A 26,134-nucleotide genomic window follows, 5' to 3' on the forward strand; every position below is an offset into this window, starting at 1 on the left:
GCCTTGCGATTAGCAAAAGCAGGGAAAGTGATGGAAATGTGATTAATCTGCATAATTGATTCAGGCCAGGAAACAGCATTGCTAGCGCTGTGAGCGGATGTTCCTAAATCTAGATCCGGGAGTTGATGTGTTCCTGAGGCAAGAAGCTAGAGGTTGGAAGGGATGAGGCCAGTGACAGCTCCGGTGTTTTGAGGGCCATGAACAAGGTGCCCTCCATGGGCCCCTACCCTTAGTGAGTCTACGTTCTCACTGCCATTCTCATCATGGCTTCCACTGGTTTGCTTCACAGGCAAAGAACCAGTGAGCAAAGAGGCTGTGGTATCTCCTGCTCACCATCTCTAGGCCAGAGAGGGAGGCAGGTGAACAAGCAGGTTGCAATGATGAAGAGGGGGAACTCCAGGGGGCTTTTATCAGTGGGCCCACTGCTGGAGTGTGGTCCCTCAGCAAGTGTCCAACCAAGCCTACCCTTGACGCCAGCCCTAGCTGAAGCCCAAAGTACAGCAGGCAGAAGCTATTTATCATGACTAGGAGGCCAGGCTCGTATTTATACCAGGCCTGGCCAGTTGAGAAGCGGCATATTGCCAGCCCATCATAGGGGGCAGTGTTGTACACACACCTTTTCCTGAGCATCCCCCAGACCACAACATTGAAGGATGGGAGGAATCTTATCTCCAGTATAATGCAGAGCTTGGGAGATGCTCAGAGTGTTGCTGAAACGTAGCTTGAAGTCTGATTCCCCACCTCCATTCCCAGCTCTAAGCTACAGACGAAGGCCTGGAATTCACCCGAGTTGTGCTGCGCTTCTGAGGCACTTGAGGCACCTCCAGAAAGGAGCACAATGCACCAAATCATAGAATAGTAGAGTTGGAAGGGACCTATAAGGCCATCAAGTCCAACCCCCAGCTCAATGCAGGAATCCACCCTAAAGCATCCCTGACAGGTGGTTGTCCAGATGCCTCTAGTGTGGGAGAGCCCACAACCTCCCTAGGTAACTGATTCCATTGTCGTACTGCTCGAACAGTCAGGAAGTTTTTCCTGATGTCCAGCTGGAATCTGGCTTTCTTTATCTTGAGCCCGTTATTCCGTGTCCTGCACTCTGGGAGGATCGAGAAGAGATCCTGGCCCTCCTCTGTGTGACCACCTTTCAAGTACTTGAAGAGTGCTCTCATGTCTCCCCTCAATCTTCTCTTCTCCAGGCTAAACATGCCCAGTTCTTTCAGTCTCTCTTCATAGGGCTTTGTTTCCAGACCCCAGGCTCGCTCCTGCCCAATTCCTGTTCTGGGTGGCAGTGTGGACTCAGATCTTCCCCACAGATGTAGTCCGTTTCGTGCCCTTAGCTGCTCGGCTATGACTATTCTCATAGAGCAGTTTGCATGGTGCTGCCCCTCCCTTGACACGAATGAGGAAGACTTGACTGCCTTCAAGGGGTAAGGGAATCAGAGCAAGCTTATTCTGTTTGAAATGATTCCTAAAGAAAGCATTACAATCCATCCTGAAAATTGACGTTGTTGTGGTTAGAAGTTCCTTCTAACCACATCAAAGTCCTGTTGGCCCTTTGAAGACCAGTTACATAGGAGATGTTTAGCTGAACCTCATCTGTCAATACTAAATGTATTGCTCCGGCTCCCTCATGTGGTAGCCCATATCCTGCACTGCATACAATTGGTCCATCTACCCCAGAACTATTTCATCCTGACCAGCAGAGGATTTCTAAGGTCTGAAGCAGAGAGATCTTTCTCAGGTTGCTGGTCAACTGGAAATGACAGAGATTGAACATAGGATCATCTTGGAAGGAAGCCATGTGCTCTACCATTGACCTATGATCCCCGCCCTTTACAAATGGCCACCCTGTGGTAAGTGGTCATGTATGCGATAAATAGTGGGGTAAGGGCAAATGGAAAAGAGGACCTTTTGCAAAGAGGACCTCCTGCAGCTTTCATAGTTGGGCTGAAGAGGGAATTTCAGCAGGAGTCGTCCTGCAAGTCACATCAGCTGAAAGTGCTGCTGGTACACAACTAATAAAAGAGCCAGTGTGATGTAGTGGCTAAGGTGTTGGACTGGGAGGCAGGAGATCCGGGTTCTAGTCCCCACTCGGCCATGGAAACCCACTGGGTGACTTTGGGCCATTCAAAAACACTCCGCCCAACCTACCTCACAGGGTTGTTGTTGTGAGGATAACATGGAGAGGAGGAGGAGGAGGATTATGTATGCCGCCTTGGTGGGACATGAATGCAATAATAAATAAATAAATAAATGTATAGGCGCCTTGTCCTCTTTTGCATCCAGACACCCCAGTGATAAATGCTCATGGTTAGGGCTGGATAGATATTATGTGAGGCTTCAGGTTCTAATTTCTGCTAAACCCACAAAGCTCATTGCATGGTCTTGCCTATCTCATGCCTACCTACTTCGCACAAAGGTCTCGGACATGGCAATGTTTTTCAAATTGTGTTCTGGGGACAGAAGGGGTGTTCTTGATTGTTGAGTGGAGTTCACTGACAGCCCAAGACATTTTGCTGCCTGGGTACAAAAGCCAAATGGACTGACAGTTGATTCTTTCTTCAACACTGACAGTGGGAAAGCATCTTCCATCACTCCTGAAGGCAGCAAGGTAGCTTAGGGGGCAAAGGGCATGCTGTAGGGCTGCTCTCTCTTGCAACTCCTTGCTGCCACCTCCCTTCATCTGCCGCCTGAGGCAACCGTCTCTCTGTGGTTAATGACAGGGCCAGCCCTCATGGCGTTCATCAATGCAAAGAACAGTAATGACAGACAATTCCCGGAAAGATAGCTTACTCAGCACTACCAGTCTTCCTTTGTTCATGTGGATCAGTAGGGCTCAGTAGGCCTGGCCAGGCCCCCAAGTCCATTGAGTGTACCTCCTAAACGTTCCCTGGAGTCCTTGGCTATGCATAGAGGTTCCGTGTCAGAAACACAGGGACTCTACAGCGATCAGAAAAGTTGTGAAAACAGTTTGGATACCACTCAGCAGAACGATAATAAATGACTTGACTGTAAGGTGCTTTGTATGGCAAAAAGTGTTTTAGAGTGCAATCCTATGCATGTTTAGGCAGGAAAAAAAGCCCCACAGCTAACGGCATTCTCCAGCCAGCATAGCTGGGAGTTGGAGTTCTGGGCTCCACAATTCAAGAAGGACGCAGACAAGCTGGAGCGTGTTCAGAGGAGGGCAACCAGGATGATCAGGGGTCTGGAAACAAAGCCCTATGAAGAGAGACTGAAAGAACTGGGCCTGTTTAGCCTGGAGAAGAGAAGATTGAGGGGAGACATGAGAGCACTCTTCAAATACTTAAAAGGTTGTCACACAGAGGAGGACCAGGATCTCTTCTCGATCCTCCCAGAGTGCAGGACACGGAATAACGGGCTCAAGTTACAGGAAGCCAGATTCCGGCTGGACATCAGGAAAAACTTCCTGACTGTTAGAGAAGTACGACAATAGAACCAGTTACCTAGGGAGGTGGTGGGCTCTCCCACACTAGAGGCCTTCAAGAGGCAGCTGGACAACCATCTGTCAGGGATGCTTTAGGGTGGATTCCTGCATTGAGCAGGGGGTTGGACTTGATGGCCTTGTAGGCCCCTTCCAACTCTGCTATTCTATGATTCCCCACCCCCAAGTCTTAAACATGCATAGGATTGCACCCTCAGGGATGTTAAATCCTGTTTCTGCCACTTTATGCTTTCACTGGCAAGGGGTGGGCTGTTGGTTCCCGTCGCAAGGCGTACCGTTTTAAGCAAACCAGTCTTACGCTGGTGTCGCTTGCAAATTAAAAGTAACTGAAATATTTCTTTGCCCTTTTCCCAAAGATCGTCGGGAAATGTTTCCCTCCCCTCTGTGGCAAGACAAATAGCTGGCAGCGGTATTAATTAAAGCAGAGAAAAAGTCCTTGCTGGAATGAGGCATTTAATCACAGCTGTGCCCTTGCGGTATGTTCTGCCGTCAAGCTTAAAAGCATTGTTGTCTTTGATTAAACAACGGGATACCCCTTATCCGTTCCCCCGGCTATTCCATTTTCTTCTCAATCAGCCTCGTCAAACCTTCTTGATGTGGGAACTCTGTCTTTGGATCTTTCAATGTCATGGTTTAGATCAGGGCTGCAGCATGGGGGGCGGGGGACTACAACTCCCATCATCAACACATCTGGAAGGTACCAGGTTAAGGAAGGCTGCTGTAACCCTTCACCCCTGTGCCCAACCCCAAACCACTCCTACAAGCTGTTATTGTCAGGTCTAAGATGTCGAACCTTAGTTTTCCCCACCGCAGTTTATACCAACCTTGGGGAAGGCGGGTTTGAACTGGGACCATGACAGAGGCTGATTATTGTAGTGTCGACTGGAGATTTGCATGTGTGCAAGACCGTCACAAGTAAAATACAGATGGAACTCTTTTTTTATTTTGCAAAAGAAAGCGAGGAGGAGCTGAGGAGCCTTATGACAAAGGTGAAAGAAGAAAGTGCAAAAGCTGGGTTGCAATTAAACCTCAAAGAAACCAAGATTACGGCAACTAGCTTGATTGATAACTGGCAAATAGAGGGAGAAAACGTGGAGGCAGTGACAGACTTTGTATTTCTGGGCGCAAAGATTACTGCAGACGCTGACTGCAGCCAGGAAATCAGAAGACATTTACTTCTTGGGAGGAGAGCAATGACAAATCTTGATAAAATAGTTAAGAGCAGAGACATCACACTGACAACAAAGGTCCCCATAGTTAAAGCAATGGTATTCCCCGTAGTAACCTATGGCTGCGAGAGCTGGACCATAAGGAAAGCTGAGCGAAGGAAGATAGATGCTTTTGAACTGTGGTGTTGGAGGGAAATTCTGAGAGTGCCTTGGACTGCAAGAAGATCAAACCAGTCCATACTCCAGGAAATAAAGCCAGACTGCTCACTTGAGGGAATGGTATTAAAGGCAAAACTGAAGTACTTTGGCCACATAATGAGAAGACAGGATACCCTGGAGAAGAGGCTGATGCTAGGGAAAGTGGAAGGCAAAAGGAAGAGGGGCCAACCAAGGGCAAGATGGATGGATGATATTCTGGAGGTGACAGACTTGACCTTGGGGGAGCTAGGGGTGGCGACAGCCAACAGAAAGCTCTGGTGTGGGCTGGTCCATGAAGTCACGAAGAGTCGGAAATGACTGAACGAATAAACACATATTAAAAATAAAAAAAATATTATTTATTTATTTATATAGCACCATCAGTGTACATGGTGCTGTACAGAGTAAAACAATAAAATAGCAACACCCTGCCACATAGGCTTACATTCTAATAGAATCATAATAAAACAATAAGAAGGGGAAGAGAATGCACCAAACAGGCACAGGGGAGAGTAAGACTAACAGTATAAAAGTAAGGTCAAAATCAAGTTCTAAAAGCTTTAGAAAAAAGAAAAGTTTTCAGCTGAGCTTTAAAAACTGCGATTGAACTTGTAGTTCACAAATGTTCTGGAAGAGCGTTCCAGGCGTAAGGGGCAACGGAAGAAAATGGACGAAGCTGAGCAAGGGAAGGAGAGACCCTTGGGCAGTAAGAAACATGGCATCTGAGGAGCGAAGAGCACGAGCGGGGCAATAGTGTGAGATGAGAGAGGAAAGATAAGAAGGAGCTAGACTGTGGAAAGCTTTGTAGGTCAACAGAAGTTTATATTGGACTCTGAGGTGAATTGGAAGCCAATGAAGAGATTTCAGAAGTGGAGTAACATGGTCAGAGCGGTGAGCCAAGAAATGATCTTAGCAGCAGAGTGGTGAACAGAAACCAACGAACTGATGTGAGAAGAAGGAAGGCCAGTGAGAAGAAGGTTACAACAGTCCAACCGAGAAATAACCAATGCATGAACAATGCATGATATATAATGATAATATATCTATTGCATACAGTCGAGCATTCTTTGAGTGTGTTTCAAAAATACGTGTTTTATATTTAATCTGTGTGCGTGTTTGTGTGTGTTCTCTTGTAAAACCTAATTAATGATTCCCAGAGTTCTTAAACAGTTTTCTTTACCCATCCAGCTCTTCGTAATCTTTTGATTTGTTCCTATATGCAGATTCCCAAGGCTTTTCCGCCAGACTTTTCTTGTAGGTGTGTTGTAGCTAACGTTCCATTTCTTTGCCTAATTTCTTCTTCCAACCCAGTTTTCCACCCTACCCTTGTTATGATCTCAGCTGCTCAGTCCTACGTGAAAGGGAGACGCAGGCAAACCAGCTGAGGTGAATGATGAGAGCAAAGTGCCTCGCTTACGCTTTGCACTGATGGGGAAGGAGTTAAAGCACACCTGGCCAAGCTACATGTGGCGCCAGTGAGAATTTCCCTTCCAAACCAAATCGCACCTTAGTTGTGTAACTTTTGCTGGGACCACAGTGTGGCAAGAAAGGTTTAAGTGCACGCCCTCTCTGGGCCCAATCCTGATTGAGCCACCTGTGCTTGCCAATTCTTCTTCATCATCATCATCATCATCATCATCATCATCATCATAATACCGTATTTCTTCGATTGTAAGACACCATCGATTGTAAGACGCACACTAATTTCAGTACCACCAACAGAAAAAAACACCCTAAGACACACCTGCGATTCTAAGATGCACCTCATTTTTAGAGATGTTTATATGGGGGGGGGGGGAGTGTGTCTTAGAATCGAAGAAATAGAGTAATAAGGTGATGTTTGCCCTGTCCTGGACAGGGTTGCACTCTCCCTAAAGGATCGGGTCCGTAGTTTGGGGGTGCTCTTGGATCCAGAACTGTCACTTGTGGCACAGGTGAACTCAGTGGCAAAGAGCACCTTTTATCAGCTTAGGTTGATATACCAACTGCGCCCTTATCTGGACAGAGATAGCCTACCTACAGTTATCCATGCTCTGATAACCTCTCGTCTGGATTACTGCAATGCATTATACGTGGGGCTGCCTTTGAAAACGGTCCGGAAATTTCAGCTGGTACAAAACAGGGCAACCCGTTTACTAACAGGGACTGGCCAGCGAGATCACATTACGCCAGTCCTTTTACAACTTCATTGGCTGCCAGTCCAGGTCTGGGCCCGATTCAAAGTGCTGGCATTGACATTCAAAGCCCTAAACGGTTTGGGGCCAGGTTATTTGAAGGAATGCCTCCTCCCATATGTACCTGCCCGGACCTTAAGATCATCTACAGGGGCCCTCCTCCGTGAGCCCCGGCCAAAGGAAGTGAGGCAGGGGGCTACTAGGAGGAGGGCTTTCTCCGCTGTGGCACCCCGGCTGTGGAATGAGCTCCCCAGAGAGGTCCGCCTGGTGCCTACACTGTACTCTTTTCATCGCCAGCTGAAGACCTTTTCATTCTCTCAGTATTTTAACACTTAATTTTAACAAATTTAAATTTTACTGTTCTAACTCTGTATTTTAATCTTATATCAATTTTGCTGCATGGTTTTATCCTGGTTGTGCTTTTATACTATGTTTTATATTTGTGTTTTTAACTTGTTGGTTGTTTTATTGTGGTTTTAATTTTTGTGAACCGCCCAGAGAGCTTCAGCTATTGGGTGGCATACAAATGTAATAAATAAATAAAATAAATAAAAATAATGTACATCTTCTAAGCCTGTTTAATATATACTGCTAGCCAATGGTGTGGTTTGTTAAAATCTGGCTTGTTGATGTGTCTGAATCCCGGCTTCTCGTTGTGCCTGAACCCTGCAAACATACCATGGTTCGTTAACTAGCTATAAACCACATAGAGAGCTCACTCTTTATTGCTGGCTTGTGAAGTCTGGCTTGTTTAAACCGTGGCTTGTCATGATGTCTGAACTCAGAACCATAGCTTATCCCTGGCTTGTCTGCCCTGAAACAGAGGTGCTTAGCAAGAACAGCCTGAAAATGAAACCTCTCTAAAAGTTGACAAAAGGGGAAGGAGGGAAACAGACTAGAAATAGGGAAACAAACCATGAGCAAGACAAACAAATTGTCCTGCTCGTCTGCAGGATAATTCATGGCTAAAGCAACAAACCATGGTTAATATAAACCAGGGTTAGCGTTACATATGAACGCAGCCCTAGTGAGGTGTTTAGCATGTTTAGCCTACATTGCCTGCTCTTCGGCCCTTCCTCCATTTATAAAACACCCTCTGCTAAAAAATAGTTGCCAGTCTAGCTTTTAAGGGATAGTACTAGAGTGTATAGACCATTGCCCTAAATCTCCTTCATAAACTTTAAGGCAGTGCATCAGAATCTCCTGGCTGATATTGTTTACGTGGTTTTTCAGAATTAGTTTGAAAAAAACCAACGACATGAGATTAGCAGAAAAGCAATTAGCACTGGGAAGAGGATCTCTTGGGAACGGCATAAAAAATGCAGACAAGGTTGGACAAGGCCGGGCACAAAGAGATGTATAGCTTTAACATTGTGTGCAACAATCGCTCTCTGCCTTCCCTCCCCACCTCTGCCCTTCAAAGAATTGATTGCAGTTAAAATAACCGAGATATATAATGCTTTGAGGTCAGGGTGTTCTGACTTGGCCCTTTTCCCTCTCCGCTCCTCTTTTGTGGCTCTGATTCTCTGGTTTCCATGTGGGAACCAGAGAAACAATGTTAGGTCCAGAAGCGACGACAATCTTGTTAGAGCTATGAGAGAGAGAGAGAGAGAGAGAGAGGAGGAGGACGAGGAGGAGGACGAGGAGGAGGAGGACGACGACGACGACGACGACGACGAAAATCTTCTTCGGCAAGGCAGCACTCTCAGAGAGAAGCAGGATAAAAAACAGCAGTGCAGATAAAGCAAAAGCAATGTTAGGTCCAGAAGTGACAACAATCTTGTTAGTGCTATTAAAGAAAGAGAGAGAAAGAGAGAGAGGAGGAGGAGGAGGAGGAGGAAGAAGAAATCCCTCTCTCTCTCTCTCAGCTCTAACGAGATTGTCATCACTTCTGGACCTAACATTGCTTTACCTGCACTGCTGTTTTTTATCCTGCTTCTCTCTGAGAGTGCTGCCTTGATGACACACACCCTAAAGACAAATTACAAGACGATGCCAACAGCAGGTCTTGAGTAAAAGCGGCTTTTCAGTCTATATTCCAGGGGTTCTTTGGAAGTTTTACTGGGGTTCCTCAGGGCTGGGTATATTCTAAGCTTTTTCCCCTCTATTCTTTTCCCTCACTGCATCAGCTGGTGGTGCAGCTTTCCCTGCCTCCTGCCCCAAGTCCACATGCTTCCCTCTCTGGAACTTTTTTCTAACCGAAAGAAAGAAAGAGAACAGGGAAAGAAAGAAAGAAAGAAAGAAAGAAAGAAAGAAAGAAAGAAAGAAAGGGGAAAAGGGGAGGAAGCAACATGAGAACGAACAGAGAGAGCAACAGACTAACATGGCTACCCCTCTGGAAATTGTTACACCAGAGTAGGTCCTTTTGACAATGTCATTAACCTCCTGCACGTCTTCTATGCCTTCCCCTGGTAATTCCATTCTTTTTTTAAAAAAACACCTGGATATCCCAACTGCATTGCAATATCTCAGGATTTCCTACTGTGTGCAGGGAAAGTTGTGCTACAAAGCACCAACTAGAGGGTGCTGCCCCATTCAGGGCTATGAGCACCGAGAGGAGGGGACATTTTCCATTATAGACCACATGGTCCCTCCTCTCCACCCATGTAATGCAGCCCATTACAATTGGGCAAGAGAAGCAGGAAGCAAAGTCCCGGTAGGGCAATGTAATTTCCTCTTACTCTAAAGAAGCCCAGAGAAGAACGAAGGAATTTATTTTATTTATTTATTACATTTTTATACCGCCCAATAGCCAAAGCTCTTTGGGCGGTATACAAAAATTAAAACCATAATAAAACAACCAACAGGTTAAAAGCACAATTACAAAATACAGTATAAAAAGCACAACCAGGATAAAACCACGCAGCAAAATTGAAGGAAGAAAGGAAGAAAAATGAGAAAGGAAGAAAAAAGGAGGTCCACTCCAAAGAATGTAGGATTAATGGTTACTATTAGTATACGATTATGAAAGTTGCACCTAGCTCCTTATTATACTCCAGCCTTCCCTAACCTGGTGTCTCCCAGGGGTGTTGGACTACAACTCCCATAATTCTCTGCCAGCAGGCAGTTGGATGTTTGTATCCCCTTACAGCCAAAGAGTTAAAAGTATGCTGTCACCTCTCAGCAACAAAACATCTGTACCAAAGCTGAAGTTGACCGCATGGTAAGGTTTCTCTAGGCATTTATTCATGTTAACATCGTGTGATCAAAACTGAGGAAAACATTCACAGAGGCGGAACAACCTTTGAACAAATGGCACGCTGATAGCATGCATATAAATATATGTAGACATAAAGCACAACATGCGGATGAAATGTCAAGTGAATTTCGTGACCCGGGTCTGGCTGCTGTCCTTTGATTCTTCTTAAAAGCCGTGCTGCTCCAGTGTGCTACGGCTTATTTATGCCCAGAACAGCATCCCTGCCTCTGTCAAGAGTTTTATTTATTTTTTATTGCCTCCTCAAAACTCAGTACTTCTGAGCTGATTCACACACTCCATTTTTTTAACCTCAGGATACAACTAAATCTTACCACAGGCTCTGCTTCTTTCTGCCTTCTTTCTGGCAACGTTTAATGTAACACATGGTGTGTGTTTTTATCCTCTATAGTAGGGTGACCATATGGAAAGGAGGACAGGGGTCCTGTATCTTTAACAGTTGTATAGAAAAGAGAATTTCAGCAGGTGTCATTTGTAGGCATGCAGCACCTGGTGAAATTCCCTCTGCATCACAACAGTTAAAACTGTTCATGGCAGCTTCAAGACCCCTGTCTGTTCACCCTTCTTACGCTTCTTAATCTTTAACTGGACACAGACTTTCAAATAGAGGACTGTCCTGTGTAAAGCAAGACACATGGACACCCTACCCACTTACCTGGAGGGTAGAATCATAGAATAATAGAATAGCAGAGTTGGAAGATGCCTACAAGGCCATCAAGTCCAACCCCCTGCTCAATGCAGGAATCCACCCTAAAGCATCCCTGACAGATGGTTGTCCAGCTGCCTCTTGTCGTACTGCTTTAACAGTCAGAAAGTTTTTCCTGATGTCCAGCTGGAATCTGGCTTCCTTTAACTTGAGCCCGTTATTCCGTGTCCTGCACTCTGGGAGGATTGAGAAGAGATCCTGGCCCTCCTCTGTGTGACAACCTTTGAAGTCTTTGAAGAGTGCTGTCATGTCTCCCTCAATCTTCTCTTCTCCAGGCTAAACATGCCCAGTTCTTTCAGTCTCTCTTCACAGGGCTTTGTTTCCAGACCCCTGATCATCCTGGTTGCCCTCCTCTGAACACGCTCCAGCTTGTCTGCGTCCTTCTTGAATTGCGGAGCCCAGAACTGGACGCAATACTCTAGATGAGGCCTAACCAGGGCCGAATAGAGAGGAACCAGTACCTCACGCGATTTGGAAGCTATACTTCTATTAATGCAGCCCAAAATAGCATTGGCCTGTCTTGCAGCCATATCGCACTGTTGGCTCATATTCAGCTTGTGATCTACAATTCCAAGATCCTTCTCGTTTGTAGTATTGCTGAGCCAAGTATCCCCCATCTTGTAACTGTGCATTTGGTTTCTATTTCCTAGATGTAGAACTTGGCCTTTATCCCTATTAAATTTCATCCTGTTGTTTTCAGCCCAGCACTCCAGCCTATCAAGATTGCTTTGAAGTTTGTTTCTGTCTTCCAGGGTATTAGCTATTCCACCCAATTTGGTGTCATCTGCAAATTTGATAAGCGTTCCCTGCACCTCCTTGTCCAAATCATTAATAAAAATGTTGAAGAGCACTGGGCCCAGGACTGAGCCCTGCGTTACTCCACTCGTTGCCTCTCCCCAGTTTGAGAAGATTCCAGACTCTTTGAGTCTGATTCTGTAGCCAACTGTGAATCCACCTAATAGTTGTTCCATCTAGCCCACTTTTAGCTAGTTTGTTAATCAGAATGTCATGTGATAAGCCAATGTAAGGTAATTTTTCCCTTGCTGGATTAGACTAAAGATCTGTTTTTGTCTCCAAGCAGATTTGCCTGGGCGAGCATAGTAGAAAAAGCCATTCTTTGTGGCTTGTCCTCAAAGCCATGCTGCTTCTGGAGATAGAGCTGCTAAGCGCCACACACGCTCCTGACCGTTCTACCCTCCTTGAACGGGTCTCTTCTTTCTCAAAAGGTGTTCTCTGCTAAAAGCAATCACCCCCACCTAGTGGCTGTCAAATCCTTAAGATGGTTTCCTTTTGTTTTCTCTCCTTCTAAGGACAATCAGTTACGTTTGAACTAACCCAGGATTGGGGCAGATTCTGTTTCGCAAGTGATTGAGTGCACCAAATCAGCATCAGGGCATCAGAGGAGACTAAAACCTACTCTGCAAGCATGCACCTCTTAGAGAAGGCCTTAGCTGCCAGATTTAGCCAGGATCAGCAAAACTAAAAGGGGTATTGTTAGACTGTACTTCTTCAGATTCAACGTCTGCACGTTGGAGGGCTCCATTTGAATGCCACCCCACATCATAACTCCTTGTGCATGGAAAGCTGGCATGTCAGGAGGACACCTTCCACTTGACATTTTAGTGTGATATGTGCACGTAATTTATTTTTGATAGCAGAGCCCATTCAAACATGCAATCGCCCGCCTGCAGTCTGTAATGAAGTCCCGAAAGAGCTGATTTCTGCTGATCACGTTTCTTCGCTCTAGTGTTCTTCAACCAAGCCTATCTCTCCCCAAACAGACCTTTCTTATGCAAATTCTGCCCTTATCTTCAAGAAGGAATGCTTCTAGTAGAAAAGATGATCACGTCTAGTAAAGAAAACCAGTTTTAGCGCTGCATGTAAGGCTAGAAGCAATATAACCAAACATTAAGGGGAAAGGCAAATTTCAGCAATGTGGTAGAGGCACCTTGAATTAATGCCGAAAATGTTTAGGTCCCATCACAGGGCCAAGGCAAGGCAGTTATTTATTTATTTATTTATTTGTTTGTTTGTTTGTTAAATGGCAATTTCTAAAGGAGAATATTACTTAGATAAGCAAAGGGAACATGGTATTTTTTAAAAAATTGTACAATAACTGTTAAGCAAGAATCTCTCAGGGGAGTGGAGAAAAATGATTTAAAAAAAAAGATTAAAAATGAAATTTTAAAACATCAGGCTCCCAGTCTACACCAGTAGTATAGCTAGATGGAGACACACTCTTTGCATCTGGTCACTCAGGGCAGGGCTCCTGCAGCTTTAACTGTTGTGATGAAGAGGGAATTTCACCATGCAGACAAATGACACCTGCTGAAATTCCCTTTTCTATACCACTGTTAAAGAGCCCTGTCCTCCTTTCCATGTGGTCAACCTAGTAGAGACACTCTCTGAGTAGAAAGTGTGGACTTTCCCTCCCTTACGCTTTTTGTGCATGTGAGTATTTAAATGTGGAAAAGGGAGAGAACATAAGAAAACACAGCAGAAACAAAATGCTGTGTGTTATTATTTATTTATTTATTTATTTATTTATTTATATAGCACCATCAATGTACATGGTGCTGTACAGAGTAAAACAGTAAAACAGTAAATAGCAAGACCCTGCCACTTAGGCTTACATTCTAATTAAATCATGGTAAAACAATAAGGAGGGGAAGAGAATGCAAACAGGCACAGGGTAGGGTAAAACTAACAGTATTAAGTCCAAACAACATCAAGTTTTAAAAGCTTTAGGAAAGAGAAAGGTTTTTAGCTGAGCTTTAAAAGCTGCGATTGAACTTTTAGATCTCAAATGTTCTGGAAGAGCGTTCCAGGCGTAAGGGGCAGCAGAAGAAAATGGACGAAGCCAAGCAAGGGAAGTAGAGGCACTTGGCAGGCGAGAAACATGGCATCAGAGGAGCGAAGAGCACGTGCGGGGCAATAGTGTGAGATGAGAGAGGAGAGATAGGAAGGAGCTAGACCGTGAAAAGCTTTGAAGGTCAACAGGAGAAGTTTATATTGGATTCTGAAGTGAATTGGAAGCCAGTGAAGAGATTTCAGAAGTGGAGTAACATGGTCAGAGCGGCAAGCCAGGAAGATGATCTTAGCGGCAGAGTGGTGGACAGAAACCAAAGGACTGATGTGAGAGGAAGGAAGGCCAGAGAGAAGAAGGTTGCAGTGTTACACAGATCGTCACATGCGTGGTATTTTGGAGGTGGGTCTGATATGCTGGTGGGGGCCCCTGAAACGGAGCACTGGGGTGCAGCCCAGTTAATCTGCCCATTTCTTAATCTGGTCTGGAGAGAGAGAGAACTCATGGGATTTGAAAAGAGTGAAGGGTGGTGGAGAGAGAAATCAGGGTCAGGGAGCACCCAAGAATGAGGAGGGGCCTGGAGGGTTACTTGCCCAGGGCCAGCCTTTGCGTTCCCTTCTTATCTTGCATTCTCTAAACTCTCTTCCATTTAGGGAATGTGTCACAAAACACTTACTGTGCCTCAGGGTTGTTGGTTTTTTAGTTGGACACAAAATGTGCAATTGAGGGTGGGGAAATGTGCAGTTGGAAATCTCATAATGTGCAGTTGAAAAAAAGTGGTGAAAAAAAAAAGACATGTGTTATGTGTATGTGTTTATTAAGAACTTAACAATAGCCAAAGTCAGGGATGGCATGTAACACAAATTCTATAACGTTGCAAGCGAAAAGAGCCCTTGATAGTGTGACTGATGTTGTTGGGTCCTGTGACATTGTTGCTTGAATAGATGTGGGGGCAGAGTTGGCCCTTGGGTCCGTTGCATGGTCTGGTCCCTCTGCTTGCGTCTCTGTCCTGTGTACTGTTGCTGGTTAGCATCTGCTTCAGGTTGGGAGGTGGTCTGCCTCCCAAGGCTTGTGAGAGAGAAGTGTCTGTGCTGATGATGGGTTGGAGTTCACTGATGATCCGTTGCAGTGGTTTCAACTGGGGGCCGTAGGTGACCACCAGTGGTGTACGTCTCTTGGTCTGCCGTCCTTCCTGGGTGTGCGCATGGCCCTGTCAATCGGTCTTTAAGTTTAAGGTGCTGCTAGTGTTGGTGATAATCTGTCCAGTTGTGAAAGAGAAGTAATGTGTTTGGCTGGGGTAGGGGTGTATGACAGGGCATTCGTGCAGTTGGAAAATTTGCTTATAAAAAAAAACCCTGCCATGCCTTGGGTCTTTTAAACAGATAGAATTGCTTTTCCACATTAAAAAGAGAGAGGGAGAGAGAGAGAGAGAGGTGACTACTGATCACAGATAATCCCTGGCCTTGATTTGCCCCATGTCAGGGGAATCTCTTAATACCCTGCTAGATCCATTTTCTTTCCTCCTTTTAAGAACCTGTATGTGAAGGAATGTTCCCCAGGGATAAGAGCAACGAAAGGTATTTCCCGAGTAGCATCCTCATTGAGCCGCTGTGAAATTTTCTTCTTTTCTTACTTTTGGATTCTTTCATATTACATGCGGTTCTACATCTGCACCCATGGGAGGGTCAAATGAAAGGTACCAGAAAATATGGGTTGATTCCCGGCAAACAGAGAGAGTTAGACTATATATAATACCAATTATATCACACATTTTTTGTTAAGAGAATATGCCATCTATCTAGATATCAAGCTGGAGGGTATTCAGAGGAGGGTAATGAGGATGATCAAAGGTCTGGAAACAAAGCCCTATGAGGAGAGACTGAAAGAACTGAGCATGTTTAGCCTGGAGAAGACAAGACTGAGGGGAGACATGAGAGCACTCTTCAAATACTTAAAAGGTTGTCACACAGAGGAGGGCCAGGATCTCTTCTTGATCATCCCAGAGTGCAGGACACGGAAGGAGGCCGTCTTCACAACACCGGGTTGGTGCTGCTCCAGATACAAAAGAGGGCAAGGCTCCTGCAGCTTTAACTGTTGTGATGAAGAGGGAATTTCACCAGGTGCTACGTGCATACAAATGACACCTGCTGAAATTCCCTCGTCTATACAGCTGTTAAAGATACACCCTAAGTATATTTCAGTTAAGCTGGCTTAATTGACCCAACATGGCTTATCATGACATCTGAACCCAGTCAATGTCACAAATACGTGAAAGCCCAAATGACATGGGCTGGGAAAGGAATGGTCTAATGACTGCCTGTCATTTCTCAGGGCTCACATATGTGTGTGTTTTTAACGATAAACTAATTTCCCCCCACAATTAGTAAATTCAAAAACTTGCACACACACCTCACGTATCCAAATGTGTTCATAAAAATTGGAACGTAACAGAATATATGCGCAATTATTAAAATGTGGCTACTTACATTCTGATAGCATCGTGTGCCGCTAAGTGGCTCTCTCCCGCTCTTTTTCCCCCCCAAAGCGTGGAATTTGAGCCCCCTGCCTGTAATCTATCCCTGTAATGAACGATGCAACGAGAGAGTGTTTCTCCTTAATCTCTCGTGGACATCGTTATAGGTACTGTTGAATATTGATCAATGGTACGCTTCGTCAGACCCACATATTAATGTCCCTTTTTCTGTCTTAATAGAAACGTGGGATGTTTAGGAAACGCAGTAAAGTCAATTTTTATATCATGGCACGGTTTAGAACAGCCTTCCCCAACCTGGTGCCCTCCAGATGTTTTGGACGACAACTCACAAGACACCTGATCAATGCCCATGCAGGCTGGGGCTGATGGGTGTTGAAGTCCACAACGTCTGGAGGGCACCAAATTGGGGAAGACTGGTATGAGCGCACGGGACTGTTACTAACAATGCAGTAATGCCTGATGTTATTGACGGAAGCTCTCTGAGTGTCTTTCTCATATCTTTCTACCTGATCCTTTTTTTTTTAAAGAGCTCTGGACTGCATCACTTGAAGTAGCGGAAACCATTTTTGAATGCTGCCCAATTTTATTTTATTTTTAAAAAACCACTTTCCCCGGATTCTAAGAATATATTTATGTATAAATAAATAAAGCGCACCAGTGGGAAAGTCTGCTGAGATGATCTCTCTGGAGTGCTAGCTTATTATATGCAGGGTGCATTTTACAGAGGGGAGGGGCATTAAAAATACTCATAAGTGAGAAACTGCTTCTTCCCATGAGCAAAATAGTGCACGCTAGTGACTGGCCATTCACGGAAGTTCGCGGGTCCTTTTACAAATGTTGACAATCTTCTGCATGTAATTCCGTTTAAAAAAAACCAAAACTGTCATATCCCAATTATGCTGAAATATTTTAGGATTTCTTACGGTATACAGGGGAAGTTGTTCTACAAAGCACCCACTAGAGGGTGCTGTCCCATTCAATGCTATGAGAATGGAGAGCATGGAATGTTTTCCATTACAGACCATGTGGTCACCCCTCTCCACCCACGTAATGCAGCCCCATAATGATTGCGCAAGAGAAGCAGGAAGCAAAGCCCTAGTAAGAAAACACAATTTCTCCTGCATCTAAAGAATCCCCCAGTCTATTCCTCCATCTCATTCTGTTTGCTGCATGTGTAGACCAGGCCTAAACTTAAGAATCTGGAAGGTTCCAGTTTGAATCCTGCCTCTGTCCTGAACTCTTTACATGGTGTAAGTAAGTGTAAATTGCAGCCTTAAGTCTGTTAATGGGTTGGACTAATTGACTAACAACCTTTTGATCAATTATACCACTGTTCTGGATTAATTGGGCAGCAGAATTGTTTATTTAATTATTTTTAATCTAAATACATAGCACAGGAGGCATCTCAGAAGAGGCACCCCTACTTTTCACACACACCCCTCACACAGTGGGGAGTGCTTTCTTGAAGATGGAGCTTCGTGCCTCATGTAAAAACAAAAAAGAATGCATTTTCTCTTCTTCAAGATCATTTTTGGTTCACATGCAGATTTTCTCAATCAGTTGACCAATCGATTAAAATCTATACTATTCATTGGCTGCTTCCATTACATATCCGATTGCAAGAAGATGAGTTCTTTGCCAGTAAATTTCATTGAGCCCACATAAGCATGCAATAGAAGATAGTTACAGAAGGCAATGCAATAGCTGGACTGCAATCAGTTTTTTGTCTTGAGTGGAGTTTCAACTTTTGTTCTCAGGGCCGGCCCTGCCATCAAGCAGGGTGAGGTGACAGGTGGCCAGGGGAGGAGAATGGTAGCCAAGTATTGGAGGACAGAGCTGTATGTGCGCGCATCATGTGGGCTCCCCTGTGCCCCCTGAGCTAGCCTGCTGCCCTGAGGGATAGCCAAGACACTGTCCCATCACCAGTGCTGAAATAAGATTCAACCTCCTTTGCTATTCACCGCTGTACATAGAATGGGGAGGGAGCGCCATTTTGTCCTTCACCTCATACAACAAATATCTTGGGTTCATAGAATCATAGAATAGCAGAGTTGGAAGGGCCTACAAGGCCATTGAGTCCAACCCCCTGCTCAATGCAGGAATCCACCCTAAAGCATCCCTGACAGAGGGTTGTCCAGCTGCCTCTTGAAGGCCTCTAGTGTGGGAGAGCCCACAACCTCCCTAGGTAACTGGTTCCATTGTTGTACTGCTCTAAGAATCAGGAAGTTTTTCCTGATGTCCAGCCAGAATCTGGCTCCCTATAACTTGAGCCCATGATTCTGTGTCCTACACTCTGGGAAGATCGAGAAGAGATCCTGGCCCTCCTCTGCGTGACAACCTTTTAAGTATTTGAAGAGTGCTATCATGTCTCCCCTCAATCTTCTCTTCTCCAGGCTAAACAGGCCCAGTTCTTTTAGTCTCTCCTCATAGGGCTTTGTTTCCAGACCCCTGATCATCCTGGTTGCCCTCCTCTGAACACGCTCCAGTTTGTCTGCATCCTTCTTGAATTGTGGTGCCCAGAACTGGACGCAATACTCTAGATGAGGCCCTAACCAACAGGGCCCATTCATCCTGCTGCTCTTGATGGAAGTGTCTGGTGATTCATGAATGATTGAATTTGAACATGAGGTTGGATGTGTTTGAAATCCCAAACAGACTTGTCTTGAACTTTACGCCATTTAAGTCATCTTCTTCCATACAAACACAGCTCAGTGCTTTTCTGCTTCTGACGGCTACGTTTTTGATTTGTTTGACATGCGACGCTGTTTTCGTAGCGTGTGGATGCCGTATAATTTTCTAATAAAATGAATGCGTTAATAGGATATTTGCTTAATTTCTTTTTGTTATCGTTCTCACTGGGGATCCATGATGTAGCTGGGTAAGGAGAGCTGCAATGCCCACCCACCTCCACGATCTGAAATTGGGTCATAGTGTATTTCATTCTTTTTTTCCAATTTCTTTTCTTTTTTAAAAAACCTAGCTCCTCATTAAACCCCATACCCATCCCCTTCCCCAAATATGTCCAGCCACATATTAGAATAACCTTTTGCCTCAGTAATGCACCCCACATACGAAATGTGACCACCTCAGGTGTTGGCTAATGTTTATCCCACATATTTGTTTTATTTATTTACAATATTGATATACCACTCCCCATTCAGAATTTCATAGCAGTGGTCAAATAAAATAAGAATAAAAACGGGGAGGGAACACACACACATTAAAATTACATTTTTGGAACATATTTTATATATTTTAAACCTCTGTGTATTTCTATTTATAGGTTTTAAGTGTATCTGTTTTAAATTTTGAAATGCTGCCTTGAGGCCCAGCATTGGGCAAACGGTAGGATACAAATAAATAAATAAATACATTTTTTAAAAGAAACAAAGTGCAAAATAAACCACGGCCGGTCATTAAGGGAAGGCTTCATGGAAGAACGGCGCTTTCAGGAGGCACTGGAAGGAATACAAAGTTGGCACCTGCCTGACCTCCAGAGGCAGGGAATTCCATCGGATGGGGGCCACCACACTGAAGGCTCTTGCCTTGGTGGACTTGAATTGGATGCTAGGTCTATGTGGAACAACCAGGCGCATGCCCTCTGATTACCTCAGTGCCCATGCAGTGAGCATGGGCACTCCACTGATAGGGAAGAAGGCTCTCTTTCAGCTGTCCTAGTCCCAAGTTGTTTAGAGCTCACCGTAGGCCAAACTTAGGGTGACCAGATGGAAAGGAGGACAGGGTTCCTGTATCTTTAACAGTTGTATAGAAAAAGAAATTTCAGCAGGTGTCATTGGTATGCATGCAGCACCTGGTGAAATTCCCTCTTCATTGCAACAGTTAAAGCTATTGCCGCCTTGCCCTCTTTTGTATCCAGTCTCTCTAGTATAGAACCATAGAATAGTAGAGTTGGAAGGGGCCTCTAAGGCCATCGAGTCCAACCCCCTGCTCAATGCAGGAATCCACCTTAAAGCATCCCTGACAGATGGTTGTCCAGCTGCCTCTTGAAGGCCTCTAGTGTGGGAGAGCCTCCTGAAGCTTTAACTGTCATGATGAAGAGGGAATTTCACCAGGTGCTGCATGCATACCAATGACACCTGCTGAAATTCCCTTTTTAATACAATTGCTAAAGATGCAGGAGCCCTATCCTCCTTTCCATAGGGTCACCTACCAAACTTATTTTTAAAAAGTTTAGGTGTGGTTGTGGGTGAAACGGCTTCCCCTCCTTCATATTATTGCTGCTTGCATTTCACTCCTGCAGTGACAATCTTTTGGGTGTTCGTCTCGGTGGCCACCAGTGTCTTTGTATCACACAAAGAAGCGGTTCTGGGAAATGAAAATGCTGGTAGGCACAGAGAAGACTATCTGAAGAACCGTTGTACAACCGGCATGGGTGGTGGGGGAAACCAAGAGAAGTCCCTTGCCTTCATGCCCTGTTTGTGATCTTCCCAGGGATGGGCCACAAATTCCCCACCCCTTTCCTATCCCATGGGAGAAAGAAGAAAAACTCACAGTAGGCCAAACTTTTTTTAAAAAAATTACATTGGGAGTCTTCTAGTTGGCCGCTATAAGTTAACAGGTACTCAACTAGATTGACCTCTAGGAGGGCTTTTTATGTATTTTGGAAGGGTACACTTGCGTTTTGTATAGGTTATACTAGAACTTCAGAAAGAACCATCATAAGTAATATTGCACTAATGCTACTGAAGTATGAGTACTCCTACTAATAATTAATACAGAACAATAATCTTTTAATAATAATAATAAAATAATTTTAATTTTAAGATACTACTGCTAGTAGTAAGAATGATAATATAATTATTACAAAAAGGAGGCTTAGGGGAGACCTGATAGAGGTGTACAAATGTGGATAGGGAGACATTTCTCTCTCTCTCTCTCAAAATGCTAGAACCCAATGGGGTCGTCCCATGAAGCTGATGGGTGGGAGATCCAGGACAAATAAAAGGAAGGACTTCTTCACACAGCACAGAGTTGAATTATGGAGCTCACTACCACAAGATGTAGTGATGGCCACCAATCTGGATGGCTTCAAAAGGGGGTTGGATAAATTCCTGGAGGCGAAGGCTATCCTTGGCTACTAGCCCCGGTGGTTGTGTGCTGTCTCCAGTATTCGAGGCAGTAAGCCTGTGTGCACCAGTTGCTGGGGAACATGGGTGGGAGGGTGCTGTTGCACCATGTCCTGCTTGTTCATCCCTGGCCGATGGCTGGTTGGCCACTGTGTGAACAGAGTGCTGGACTAGATGGACCCTCGCTCTGATCCAGCATCAGGTCACCTCTTATGTTCTTACAACACCTCTGTTATTTTCCCTGCACAGATTCTTTAAGAAACATTCCTGCCGTCAGTCACGGACCGCGTTCATCCCCGGCCGAGCTCAGTGGCTCCAATCAGCGGCTGCTGCGAGAACGGAAGTCGTCCGCTCCTTCGCACTCGAGCCAACCCACCCTCTTCACATTTGACTCCCCCTCTAATCACATCCGGACCACCCTTTCAGCCAGCGCCCCGCAAGACTATCTCTTCCTGCACCAGTGCATGAGCAAGAAATCGGAGAACACCAGGTATTATTTTGTTTATGTATTATTATTTTTATCCTGCTCCTAAGCCAAAAAAAGGCTCCCAGAGCAACTTTAAAAGACACAACACAAAAGGAAAAAGGGCTGAGGAGGGAAGAGAGGAGGGAAAATAATTGAAGTTCAGCAGGGAGGAGGGGGAAAGCTCTTGTTTTCCTAAAAGGTTGGCAGCTATAGGACCCATTCATTTATTTATTTGCTTCATTTGTTTATTTCAATTATATGCTGCCCTATAAGTCTCAGGGCGACTTACATTCAAAAAAAGGAGAGGTTAAAAACCGGGTCAAAAGAACATACAGTTTGTTGTACTTAAAAATGTATACCCTATCTGACCCCTACTATCAGATAGACAAAAGTGCTTTCTACAAATGTAAGGAAGTTAATCATAGAATAGTAGAGTTGGAAGGGGCCTATAAGGCCATTGAGTCCAACCCCCTGCTTAATGCAGGAATCCACAGTAAAGCATCCCTGACAGATGGTTGTCCAGCTGTCTCTTGAATGCCTCTACTGTGTGAGAGCCCACCACCTCCCTAGGTCATGGGTTCCATTGTCGTACTGCTCTAACAGTCAGGAAGTTTTTCCTGAGGTCCAGCCGGAATCTGGCTTCCTGTAACTTCAGCCCGTTATTCCCTGTCCTGCACTCTGGGAGGATTGAGAAGAGATCCTCGCCCTGCTCTGTGTGACAACCTTTCAAGTATTTGAAGAGTGCTATCACGTCTCCCCTCGTTAAATATTTACTAGCTGCTTGCAAAGCATTATGAAAGAAATGTAATTGGCTCTATCTGTATTGCATACCTATGCCTGTTTTATATTGGTTTAAGTGTCATTCCACACACATACTTACACACAACACACACACACACATGCCTGTAATCCGGGAAATTGTAGTTTGGTGAAGAGTTAGGCCATAGCTAGACCTAAGGTTTATCCCAGGATCATCCTGGGTTCGTCCCTGCCTGAACACTGGATGCCCTGTGTGGCACTTAGATGAACAGGTTTGACCCCAGGACAATCCTGGGATAAACCTTACATCTAGCTACGGCCTTAGTCTCCTCACAGAAGGGTTGTGTATATGCAAGGAAAGCCCCAGGGTGGGTACGCAGCGGCGTGGTGTTGATTATACGATGCAACAGCCACCTGACAGCTACCTCGGGGCTTTCCCGCAAAGCTGCAAAGAAAAAAGTCGGGGACTTACCCTGACTTTTTTCTCCGGAGCAAGGTGAGTATGGCGCATCTACTGACTCTCCTTGCCCCCGAGTCGTGGCCGGGCGAATGGCGACCCCTGATCGGTTGCTGTCTGCTAGGGCAGAGGGCAAGGGTGGGCCCAACCACCAGAAACCCCACGCTTTTGCTGCAGGGGTTTAGCCGCCGCAACCCCGAAGCAGCAAAAGTTAGGGGGTTTTGCTTATCAGAGCAGCAACCCATCACCGTATAGGCAGCTGCAAAATTAGAGTTCCCTGGGATTCTGCTTGGGAAATGATTAGCAAGCCAGCCTAAGCCTAATTTACTTATTTCAAATGTTTATCTGCTAACTCTCCTCATAAAGATTTCAAAGTAGCTGAAAGTGGTCACATATCTATCAAATTTGCAGATGACACAAAATTGGGTGGGATAGCTAATACCCTGGAAGACAGAAACAAACTTCAAAGTGATCTTGATAGGCTGGAGTGCTGGGCTGAAAACAACAGAATGAAATTTAATAGGGATAAATGCCAAGTTCTACATCTAGGAAATAGAAACCAAAGGCACAGTTACAAGATGGGGGGATACTTGGCTCAGCAATACTAGAAACGAGAAGGATCTTGGAATTGTTGTAGATCACAAGCTGAATATGAGCCAACAGTGCGATATGGCTGCAAGAAAGGCCAATGCTATTTTGGGCTGCATTAATAGAAGTATAGCTTCCAAATCACATGAGGTTCCTCTCTATTCGGCCTTGTTAGGCCTCATCTAGAGTATTGCGTCCAGAAGGACGCAGACAAGCTGGAGCGTGTTCAGAGGAGGGCAACCAGGATGATCAGGGGTCTGGAAACAAAGCCCTATGAAGAGAGACTGAAAGAACTGGGCATGTTTAGCCTGGAGAAGAGAAGATTGAGGGGAGACATGACAGCACTCTTCAAATCTTAAAAGGTTGTCACACAGAGGAGGGCCAGGATCTCTTCTCGATCCTCCCAGAGTGCAGGACACAGAATAACGGGCTCAAGTTAAAGGAAGCCGGATTCCGGCTGGACTTCAGGAAAAACTTCCTGACTGTTAGAGCAGTACGGCAATGGAGCCAGTTCCCTAGGGAGGTTGTGGGCTCTCCCACACTAGAGGCCTTCAAGAGGCAGCTGGACAACCATCTGTCGGGGATGCTTTAGGGTGGATTCCTATATTGAGCAGGGGGTTGGACTCAATGGCCTTGTAGACCCCTTCCAACTCTGCTATTCTAAGATTCTATGACATAGATACGCTCAGCTCTGAGAGGGAGAGAAATTAAGAACAGCACTGTGCACGCAGCGGCTTCCTCTGCCACCACGTTTGCTAGACCCAAGCAGAATACAGCACATGTTTCCCAAGCTCAAACAAGTAGAAGTGATTGCTGCTGCTCTTCAACGCATGTCTTTCTTTTCCGGTTATTCCACAAAAAATGGCTGAGGAATGTTTGGGTCACGCAATAAGACATCCTGTGATCATTTTATAATAGCGCCACCTATTGATGGAGAAGGATAGTACCATTAAAGATACAGGAGCCCTGTCCTCCTTTTCATATGGTCACCCTCATAGAATCATAGACAAGGTTCCTGTATGTAATGAAATGGGAATTTCATCAGGTGTCACTTGCATGCATGCAGCACCTGGTGAAAGTCCCTCTTCATCACAACAGTTAAAGCTGCTGGAGCACTGCCCTCTTTTGTAACTGGTCACGCTAGGCAGGGCTCCTGCAGCTTTAACTGTTGTGATGAAGAGGGACTTTCACCAGGTGCTGCATTCATACAAGTGACACCTGCTGAAATTCCCATTTCAATGCAACTGTTAAAGATACAGGAGCCCTGTCCTCCTTTCCATGTGGTCACCCTACAGTACTTGTACCGTTGTGGCCACCTCACCCACAATGCTTTGCTCTGAGGTAGAATCCCTTACTCAGAGCTAGGCATGAGCATTCCAGCGAGGCCTATGGGAGTGCCATTGGCCACTCCGCGAATGACAGGTTAGTGGGTAGTGGCGGCGCAAGGGAACACACTGTTGTTGATGGCGGCGGCGGCAACAATGACAGGTTTGTTGGCAGTGATCTGCCACCCCCTTGATCTGCCGTCTGAGCCACGAGGCTCATGGGAAAAGGGGGGAGGGAAGGATGTTGAGGACGGAAGGGAAAAGAAAACTCAGGCACCAATCCTTATAGGCCTAATGCTTTTATGAGGCCAACTGGGAAGGAAACAATTTGGAGGGGGGGGAGCCAAAATGAGCTGAACTCTCAGCAGAACTAAAAGAACGGCTCTGTTTCCCATCTCCCCAGTTCTGAGCACCACACTTCAAGAGGGATGCAGACAAGCTGAAGGGGGTTCAGAGGAGGGCAACGAGGATGATCAGGGGTCTGGAAACAAAGCCCTATGAGGAGAGGCTATAAGAAGTGGGCCTGTTTAGCCTGGAAAAGAGAAGGCTGATCTCTTCTCAATCATCCCAAAGTACAGGACACGGACTAATGGGCTCAGGTTACTGGAATCCAGATTCCGGCTGGACATCAGGAAAAACTTCCTGACTGTTAGAGCAGTACGACAATGGAACCAGTTACCTAGGGAAGTTGTGGTCTCTCCCACACTAGAGGCCTTCAAGAGGCAGCTGGACAACCATCTGTCAGGGATGCTTTAGGGTGGATTCCTGCACTGAGCAGGGGGTTGGACTCGATGGCCTTATAGGCCCCTTCCAACCCTACTATTCTGTTATTCTATGATCCTCTGCGGCAACTTGAGTGGCCCCATTTTGGCTCCATTTCATTTGGCACTCACCACCGCAGTTTGCTATTAGAGGGGGTGATAGCTATATGGAACCACCACGTTCAGCGATAGAATGCCTATGTGTGCTATACCGGGACAAACAATGTTTGTGAACCTTCTGGCTACCTATTATTAGAAATAGCGCTCTGGAATAGAAACAGAAACCTAAGAAGCTGCCTTTTACTGAATCAGACCCTTGGTCCATCTAGCCCAGTATTGTCGACATTGACCGGCAGCAGTGACTCTGCAAGATTTGAGGCAGGATTCTTTCCTAGCCCTACCTGGAGAAGCCAGGGATTGAACCTATGACCTTCTGCATGCAAAGTAGGTGCTCTACCACTGAG

General features: G+C 45.4%; 1 protein-coding gene across 1 annotated transcript in view; it reads left to right on the plus strand.

The window, feature by feature from the left end:
- The window catches only part of GAB2 (GRB2 associated binding protein 2), a 181,744-nt gene that overhangs the window by 137,260 nt on the left and 18,350 nt on the right, over positions 1-26,134 (plus strand). The window contains exon 3 of the mRNA XM_063127243.1: positions 21,564-21,804. Within this exon, the coding sequence (XP_062983313.1) occupies positions 21,564-21,804 (241 nt within the window). The remainder of the gene's footprint in view (positions 1-21,563; positions 21,805-26,134) is intronic.

This window comes from Elgaria multicarinata, chromosome 5, assembly GCF_023053635.1.
Source record: "Elgaria multicarinata webbii isolate HBS135686 ecotype San Diego chromosome 5, rElgMul1.1.pri, whole genome shotgun sequence".
Taxonomy (NCBI): Eukaryota; Metazoa; Chordata; class Lepidosauria; order Squamata; family Anguidae; genus Elgaria; species Elgaria multicarinata.